The sequence below is a fragment of the Scylla paramamosain genome, chromosome 7 (assembly GCF_035594125.1).
Source record: "Scylla paramamosain isolate STU-SP2022 chromosome 7, ASM3559412v1, whole genome shotgun sequence".
Taxonomy (NCBI): domain Eukaryota; kingdom Metazoa; phylum Arthropoda; class Malacostraca; order Decapoda; family Portunidae; genus Scylla; species Scylla paramamosain.
The window spans coordinates 5,782,501-5,792,500 of NC_087157.1; the positions used below are offsets into that span (position 1 = coordinate 5,782,501).

Genomic DNA, 10,000 nt, shown 5'->3' on the forward strand with positions numbered 1-10,000 from the left:
AGTCTCCAGTTGCTACACACGTGCCATTGTTGTGTCGTTCCCGTGTGTTTGTGTTCCTTGGCTGCCTGCTATGCATTCTGTACGCCGCCCTTCTGTTATTGTTTCCTCTATTGTCGTCGCGGGCGTGTACAACCATGTATACATTAACGCTATCTCGCAACACTAAAGTGGCAATTCGTACACCTAACCTATATTTGGAAGATAGTGTGAAGACAGTAGATAATAAAATTGCAAATTATAGTTAAAAATAAATAAAATCCCACTTATTAAACTCAACCAATCAACGTCCTTTAATTTATCTTAACCATATCACTACTAAACAACTTTTCTTAATAACCTCCAACTACTAGGACTTATTTTACATTCGATTTCTTAGTGATTTCTGATAATCTGATAACCTGTAACCTAGAAGGAACAGCATTTGCCTTCTATTCTTTCATTCACTTTGTCCCTGCACACGCATCACGGTGTTCTGAAGAGTAACAAAGGACATTCTAAGCAGTTAAGAAAAAAGAGCGATAACTTGTAATACCACATTCAAGTTTTAAAAAGAAAATATAACAAAATCAAGACTCTACTCGAAAAAAAAAATAATAAAACCATCACTCCTTCATTCAGTGACACTTGTAAGCCTCCCCGTCATTGTGTGATAATGTGAAGGTCTGCCCTGCTACTCTGTGCGTCCTGTGTGGCTGTGTGTGTACGTGCGTCTGTACTGCGCTGCGGCCTGCTGATAAGGCGAGATAAGAGAAGTATGGGATGTGGAGACCTTTCGCTGGGGGTGATAGGGAACAGTGCATGACTCACTTGGAGAAGGAGGAGGAGGAGGAGGAGGAGGAGGAGGAGGAGGAGGAGGAGGAGCCATAACTACTACTACTACTACTACTACTACTACAACAACAACAACAACAACAACAACAACAACAACAACAACAGAAGAAGAAGAAGATGAAGAGGAGTAGGAAGCGAAGGAGGAGCAGGAGGAGGAGGAAGGGGAGGAGGAGGAGCAAGATATAAAGAAATACACGAGGAGTATATAAGAAGCAGAAAAGTGATATAGCAAGTGACGTGTTTCGCGGCAATACCGATAGCAAGCAAGGTAAGGATGCATATTCCTGGCTGGCCGCGCCCCCGTCAATACCTCGATAATGATCCCTATGAAAAATACAAATCCAATTACTCACCAGGAACACAATGCAAACCTCGATATGGATCTTTTGGCTTACCTTCTTATTTCCCCCTCGCTGCCTCTCTGCCTCTCTTCCTAATCAGCTGAGTCAACAAAAGGTGCAAAAAGGGAATACTATATCTAATGATTACTTGTCCACGCACCTGCACTCTACCTGTCTGTCCAGCGCCACACGTTTCAGCCAGGTGTGTGTGCAGGTGTGTGCGACAGGGGGAGAAACTTGCACCTGCGCAGTACAAGTGTGTGTTCCTCCTCTCTGTTTATACCTACATGCGTAATGATATATATAAGTGTTTTATATACTGTCACCTCCATTATTATTACTATTGCTATCTCTACCAGAACATTAGTAATGGTAGGGTAAGCACTACTGCCGCCATGATCACTACTACACGACACAAAAACTTTTATGTATGTACTTTTTTTTTTTTGCTTATCATTACCACCTCCGCCACCTCCCCCACCATCACTACGACCATCACCACTACCACTATTAATACTATTACAGTACTACTACCACGACCACCACCATTATCAGATCATCAGACATCGCAGTAAAAAAACAACCACGACCACCACCACCACCACCACATCACCACCACCACCACCACCACTACAACCGCCACCACCACCACCAATGCTGCAAAAAAAAAGAAAAGAAAGAAAGAAAAGAAAAATATCCAAACATTCACCCCATCCATCCCTAAAAACAATAACGTTTGTCCACCACACCGACAAAACTTTCACCACTACCACCACCACCACCACCACCACCACCACATCAACTACAACAACTACAACAACGACCTTTTTCCAACCACCACCACCACCACCACCACCACCACCAATAACAACAACAACACCACGATCAACAGTCAGCAGAGGGAAAAATATGAAAAAAAGTTAAAAAAAAAAACATGACTACAGACATCAATAATGGAGGAGGAGGAGGAGGAGGAGGAGGAGGAGGAGGAGGAGGAGGAGGAGGAGGAGGAGGAGGAGGAGGAGGAGGAGGAGGACAGAGTGGGCAGGAGAAATGAAAACGAATATAAAAGCAAAAGAAAATCGTTACCACATTCTCCAGCTGAAGACCAACATGAAGCCAAAAAAAAAAAAAAGTGTGGCTTTAATGCCAATCTAAGGGAGGAGGAGGAGGAGGAGGAGGAGGAGGAGGAGGAGGAGGAGGAGGAGGAGGAGGAGGAGGAGGAGGAGGAGGAGGAGGAGGAGGAGGAGGAGGAAGAGAAGGAGGAGAAGGACGAGCAAAGGTTTCTTACGCATGCAACAAAGAACCGTCATTAATGTAATACAAACTTTAATACACACACACACACACACACACACACACACGATCAGAGAAATGTGTGTGTGTGTGTGTGTGTGTGTGTGTGTGTGTGTGTGTGTGTGTGTGTGTGTGTGTGTGTGTGTGTGTGTGTGTGTGTGTGTGTGTGTGAGAGAGAGAGAGAGAGAGAGAGAGAGAGAGAGAGAGAGAGAGAGAGAGAGAGAGAGAGAGAGAGAGAGAGAGAGAGAGAGAGAGAGATAAATGAACGAAAGAGGAAATTGAAAGGGAGAGGAGGGAGTGAGAAAGATGACCTCAGAGGAACAGAAGGTTTTGGTTAATTGCCTAATTGCTATTAAGTTTTAGAAGGAGGGAGAGTTAGAGAGTGAAGAGGAAGGGAAAGAGTAAGAGAAAGAGGAGGAGGAGGAGGAGGAGGAGGAGGAGGAGGAGGAGGAGGAGGAAGTGAGACAGGAAGACAGAGAACAACAATAGGAGTTTGACAATTAATGGAAGCAAAGAGGAACAGACGAGTGGAAAGGATAAAATAGAGGAAAAAGGGAAAGAGAAGAAAAATGCATGGAAATAAATAAGAAGATAAGAGAGTAAATGAGGGTAAAGGCGAGAGGAGGGAGGTGGAAAAGGGTAAGTGGGGTTAAGAGGGAAGAGGACGGGAGGTTAAAGGGGAAGAATGGAGGTAAGGGAGGAATAATAAGGATGAAAGGGCGGAGGTCGGAGAAATGTGAGGAGGACTGGAGATAAAGAGAGGAGAAGGAGAGAGAAAAGAAACAGAGAATAGAGAAAGAGAAGAAGACAAGATATATAGGTAAGAAAGGTGAGAAGCAGGCAGATAAATGAAAGTAGAGAGAGAGAAGAGGGGAGATAAAGACTGATAAAAGTAGAGAGACTGAGGTGGCACGAGATAAGAGTAAATTGTAAGGCGAGGCGAGACCCAACCTTACCTGAACACCTACCACCTCACGCCGCGACACAGGTGGACAGCATCGCTCGGGGGGAACGTACCTGTTGGGGAGAGGAAGGGGGCAACGTGTCAAGGAGGACCAACACAGCTTCCGGCCAGGTATCATCCGGTTATTTATTCATGTGTATATTTTATGCATGAAAGTGAATAGAAATGGAACACACACACACACACACACACACACACACACACACACACACACACACACACACACACACACACACACACACACACACACACACACATCTCTCTCTCTCTCTCTCTCTCTCTCTCTCTCTCTCTCTCTCTCTCTCTCTCTCTCTCTCTCTCTCTCTCTCTCTCTCTCTCTCTCTCCCAATGTCTCGAGGAATGTAATAATAATGCAAGGGACTCGTATGTTATAATGTACATTTCTCGTCTTGCATTAGTGTTCCTGAATTGCGACAATATAGTGAGTGGGAGTGTGTGTGTGTGTGTGTGTGTGTGTGTGTGTGTGTGTGTGTGTGTGTGTGTGTGTGTGTGTGTGTGTGTGTGTGTGTGTGTGTGTGTGTGTGTGTGTGTGTGTGTGTGTGTTGTAAGTGCGTTGTGTTGCTGCAATGCTCTACGCCACAACCACAACAACCACCACCACCACAACCACCATCATCACCACCGCCATCATAATCTCCATAGAATCGAAGACGACTGTTTATCACAATCACAACCACCATCACAACAATAACCACTATCACTAATACCTACACTACGTATACCACCACCATCACCACCACCACATTCACCACCTATATAGAACAAAACAAGACATTTTTTTACCACTACACGAAAATACTTTGCTCTGTTTTATCCTGCTCTTCGTCTTTACTTTCCTACATTACTTTTGATTAGACAGTGTAGCTCGTCACTAACAGCCTCGTAAGGGCCAAGAATTCTTTCGTTATTTGCTCTTCTTCTTTTCCATGCCTTCGTTGTTTCCTGTCTTACGTAGTTTTGCAAGTATCCTCCTTATAAGCAATCATGTTTTTCTGGTATCTGTCCTTATGTTTTTTTTTTTTTTTTTTTGTTTATCACCACCACCACCACCATCACCACCTAATTTAAATGTCAAGCGGTCATCAACACCTCATTATGCGCACTTAAAATAACACTCTCTCTCTCTCTCTCTCTCTCTCTCTCTCTCTCTCTCTCTCTCTCTCTCTCTCTCTCTCTCTCTCTCTCTCTCTCTCTCAGACAATACCTTTCGTGCATTCCGGATCCGACATTTTTCTTCCCACTCCATCACCGCTCTCCTTTCCTCCCTCTCACCTTCCACTTGAGTCGCCTCTCCATTCTCTTCACCTCACGCCCTCTCCCACTTCACCATTTATTTATTTCTCTCTTTGTATTTCAGACCAGAGGAGGGGAAAAAATTAAACTTCACTTTTCATGCAATTTTCTATCTATTCGTACTTTCTTATCACCCCCAAACTTTTTTTTTCCCCTTTCTCTCCATTTTCTCCAAATCTTTCTCTTATTCTTCTGTTCCTCCTCCTCCTCCTCTTCTTTCTCCACCTAAATATCTGTCCAATACCTATCATGACTTGTAAACAGATGCCTCAATGACCAAAGTTTGTCCTCGTGTGTGTGTGTGTGTGTGTGTGTGTATACATACAGGTAAGGAAGCAGCAAAGTTTGCCACTCAGCCTCCTCATAACAGGTCACCTCAAATCATACGTAGTTTTGTCTTGGCACATTTCTGGCGCCTTCCTTTCCTTGCCTTCCCTTGCTTCCTGCCCAAACCTCGTTTCATTTCCCCTTTTTTTCTCTTTTTCTTGACCCTACATACACGCAAACACGCCTGCACTCACTCTCTCTCTCTCTCTCTCTCTCTCTCTCTCTCTCTCTCTCTCTCTCTCTCTCTCTCTCTCTCTCTCTCTCTCTCTCTCTCCCTAGGTGTCGCCCTCTCACCTCAAGCTTATGTGGATGCAGGTGAGGAGGAAAGTAAATTACGTTGAGTTGAGAGTTTTATTCTTAGCTACACCGAAACAGAGAGAGAGAGAGAGAGAGAGAGAGAGAGAGAGAGAGAGAGAGAGAGAGAGAGAGAGAGAGAGAGAGAGAGAGAGAGAGAGAGAGTTGCATTGTTAGTATCTTCGTGATTAATCCCCCCGTCTCTTGCTGAAGCTTCGTGTGGATTAAGACCGACATGCAGCTTTGGGTTCAAGGGTAATCCTCCTCCCATTGGCGATGTCACTGAACCGCACTCATTCACTCACTCCACCCACCTGAACCTCCTCCCGGCCGCCGCGTGATTCAGACCTGTTGCAGCTTCAGGAGTTGTGTCAGATTAAGAAGGAGTGTTACGTAGATTTGGAATTTTTTTAAGGAGTTGCAGATTCAATTTTTTTATTTTTTTTTTATTTACTGTTTTATGAGGTGTAGTGGTGTGGTTTTCTTTGTTGTGTTGTGTTGTGTTGTGTTGTGTGTGTGTTGTGTGTGTGTGTGTGTGTGTGTCGTGATTTATTGGTAACGTAACGACTTAAGCTTGCTGGTTAGAACAACAAGAACAAGAAGAGAATGAAGAGGAAGAGGAAGACGATGATAATGATGACGAAAACAAAGACGACAACGACGACGATAAAGACGACGATGATAATGATAAGGATGACAATTCAAGACTTACACACCCACACACCCACACACACACACACACACACACACATATACACTTAATGCGTCATGAGTTGCCCTTAGCGAGAGAGAGAGAGAGAGAGAGAGAGAGAGAGAGAGAGAGAGAGAGAGAGAGAGAGAGAGAGAGAGAGAGAGAGAGAGAGAGAGAGAGAGAGAGAGAGAGAGAGAGGTGAAGGGTACGTGTGACTCTCAAGATGTTAGGAAACTTTCTAGACACTCAGCTCTCCTCCTCCTCCTCCTCCTCCTCCTCCTCCTCCTCCTCCTCCTCCTCCTCCTCAACGAAGGCCTTCCCCATAGAGACAGCCGCGGGATAAACGACCTAACCCTTTACCTTCAACTCACGACTCTAAAAATATCCTCCTCCTTTGGCTTTTTCTTTCTTTTTTTCTCCTCCTCCTCCTCATTTCGTGTATATATTTTTTTTTGTATTCTTGTTCTTGTTCTTCGATTTTGCCTTCTTTCCTTCCTTCTCCCCCTCCTCTTCTTCTTTTTTTTTACTATTTTCCTCTTTGCTACCCTTCATTCTTCATTTCCTTACTCTAACAAACTATTTCCCTTCTATCCTTTGACCAACTATTGTCACTTTACTTTCTTTATTTTTTCCCATTCTTTCCCCTCTGTCCGTTAACCTGTAGAAACCAACCATCCAGCCTTCCACTTCTCAACCTTCCTCCCTCCCCCCGACTCCCATCCTTCCTATCCTCTCTCCCTCCTTTCCTCCTTCACTCTCTTCACTCCTTAGCCCTCCTAACCTCTTCTATCTCTATTTCTTTCTCTTATAACATAATCAACCTTCGTTTCCACCTCTCCCTTTCTCTTTTTCCTGCTTTTTCTCCTTCTCTCTAAACGAAAAATCTTCTCTAATGCCGCCTCACATATCACTAATTACTACTACTACTATTACTACTACTACTAATCTTACGTCTCTCACCACTCTCCCAAATAGTCTACCACTCTTCCACCTCTCACCTCTCCCCCTACTGTCTTCCCTCTCCTTTCCCCTCCCTTACCACATCCTTGGGCTTCTTCTCCCACCTCACTCTATCCTTGCCCTTCCCCCCACCCCATCTAGTACCGTCGAGATGTTTGCAGTAACTCTCCCTTTTCCTTAAGTAACTCCTGGATCTCTACATTCCCTACATATGGGGTTCGTAAGATTTCCATGTGGGATTTAAAGTGTCTCAGATCTGTCAAGTAAGTCCTTCTCTCTTTCAGAATGTTTGTGGTTATTTGTCATCGTGAAATTGAGAAGTTAGATTTATTTCAGTGTATACGCAGACAAATATACATACATGCATATATACACAAGACGTGGTATATATCATGCATACGTATATTGGACACACACACACACACACACATACACACACACACACACACACACTAGTCAGACCAACCAATCAAGAGAGAAATTGGAAGAGAAACAGGCAGACAGACAAACAGACAGGCAAACACACAGACACGGACAGACAGACAGACTGACAGACACACACAGACAGACACAGATTCACTTTCTTATCCCCAGAACGAAATCAAGAAAAAAAGTCTAAAACCCAACACCTTTTTTTCTTTTTTATCTAACGAATGAACAGTCAGGTGGGGCGAATTTTATTGAATTATAAATGTGTGTGTGTGTGTGTGTGTGTGTGTGTGTGTGTGTGTGTGTGTGTGTGTGTGTGTGTGTGTGTGTGTGTGTGTGTGTGTGTGTGTGTGTGTGTGTGTGAAATGCCATGTCAGCATCACAAATTCTCTCTCTCTCTCTCTCTCTCTCTCTCTCTCTCTCTCTCTCTCTCTCTCTCTCTCTCTCTCTCTCTCTCTCTCTCTCTCTCTCTCTCTATTTTTTTCTCTTTCCATCCTACAAGATGTTGTTTTTTTTTCACTCCTAATCCTCCTCCTCCTCCTCCTCCTCCTCCTCCTCCTCCTCCTCCTCCTCCTCCTCCTCCTCCTCCTCTTCCTCCTCCTCCTCAACCACCTTCTCCAATCCGCGCATTTTTTTTTTTTTTTATCTACACTAGTATCTGTTCTTTCCTTTTTTCCGCTTCTTTCAAGTCTCAGTTTTCATGTGGAACCTTTGTCCTCATCCTCCTCGCCGCCTCCTCATTTCACTTCCCGGCCTCAGTCTTCCTCCTGCTCCCCCACTAGCGACGCGAGCCTCTTGTACACACACACACACACACACACACACATGCGACTCAAGCTTCTTCTCCAACTTTAGTATACAGCGAACACACACACACACACACACACACACACACACACACACACAAAGGAGACGGGAAGACAAAGACGGAAAGAATGACAGAGGAACAGAAAAAAACGGAAACAGACTAAGATAAAAGCAGACAGACGGATAGTTAGGGAAGAATCTCTCTCTCTCTCTCTCTCTCTCTCTCTCTCTCTCTCTCTCTCTCTCTCTCTCTCTCTCTCTCTCTCTCTCTCTCAAATCAACATGACCACTACAACTTAAACAGAAAAAAAACAATATAAACCAAAAAATAAAAATAAATAAATAAAATGCTAATTAATTTCATCCAAAACACTAAAATAAATAAATACAAACCCAAAATTTACGAGGAAAAAAGAAAAACACGGGGAAAAATACAAACAAAGCGAGCTCATTAAAGGGAACCAGATGAGATGCGGGGGAGAAAAAGGAAAGAAGAAAAAAAACACACAACACGGAAAATTGAGAGAAAGAGAACTTGAAAGCGAACGAAAGGAGAGCAAGCGGAAAAGAGAATTGAAGTAGAATATTGACAAAAGAAGAGACGGAACAAATAGAGAAAGTAGAATTGAAAGGAGGAGGAGGAGGAGGAGGAGGAGGTAATGAATTTAATATGGAGGAAAGACAGACAATAGCAGAGTAATCCACTATGCACGAGGAGGAGGAGAAGGAAGAAAGAAAGGAATAAACTGGGAATGATGAAAAGACGGAAGAAAAGATGACGAAAGAGGGAAAAGTTGGAAATACGAGTTAAAGAAATTAAATAAGTGAAAGAGAACAAGAAGAAGAAGAACAAGAAGAACAAGAAAATTTATAATGATGCTGAGAGAGAGAGAGAGAGAGAGAGAGAGAGAGAGAGAGAGAGAGAGAGAGAGAGAGAGAGAGAGAGAGAGAGAGAGAGAGAGAGAGAGAGAGAGAGAGAGAGCTGTCATTCGAATAGATTACGAAACTACTTAGAACACTTCAATATTTTTTCCTTCAATTTTTTTTCCTAAGCACTACAAAACCAACAACTTTCAAGGTCACATTACCACCAGTGACGTCAACAACACACATTTTTTCCCCCTTTTTTTCCCTTTTTTTCCCTCTCTTAATTTGATCACACCTCCCCTTAACCTTTCTCTTTTATTCTCTCTTTAAAGCCAAACACCCATCTCTCTCTCTCTCTCTCTCTCTCTCTCTCTCTCTCTCTCTCTCTCTCTCTCTCTCTCTCTCTCTCTCTCTCTCTAGGAAACTGACACCATAAACAACACTAATATAACAATCGTTTCTTTATTTCCTCCTCCTCTTCCTCCTCCTAATTCTTCTCTCTTTTTACTTTTCCTCCTCCTCCTCCTCCTCCCCGCCTCCTTCCCCCCTCCTCCTCCTCCTCTTCCTCCATCTACTACAAGAACTACTAATCTCCACTGACTTCTCCAACTCTAGTCACTTTCAAGGATCAATACACACACACACACACACACACACACACACACACACACACACACACGAACAGAGACTAAGATGTACATGAGTCAAGACGAGAGAGAGAGAGAGAGAGAGAGAGAGAGAGAGAGAGAGAGAGAGAGAGAGAGAGAGAGAGAGAGAGAGAGAGAGAGAGAGAGAGAGAGAGAGTGGGGGGAGGTCTGGTGTTCAAGTTATCGGTTCCATTTCTGTGTTTACGGGTATTGTCTCCTCTACCGAAGTGGC

General features: G+C 43.7%; 1 protein-coding gene across 1 annotated transcript in view; it reads right to left on the reverse strand.

Moving 5' to 3' along the window:
* Positions 1–3,425: 3,425 nt before the first annotated feature.
* The window catches only part of LOC135101948 (uncharacterized), an 84,450-nt gene continuing 77,875 nt past the window's right edge, over positions 3,426–10,000 (reverse strand). Inside the window, exon 2 of the mRNA XM_064006392.1 lies at positions 3,426–3,485. Coding sequence (XP_063862462.1) covers positions 3,441–3,485 — 45 coding nt within the window. The 3' untranslated portion in view covers positions 3,426–3,440. The remainder of the gene's footprint in view (positions 3,486–10,000) is intronic.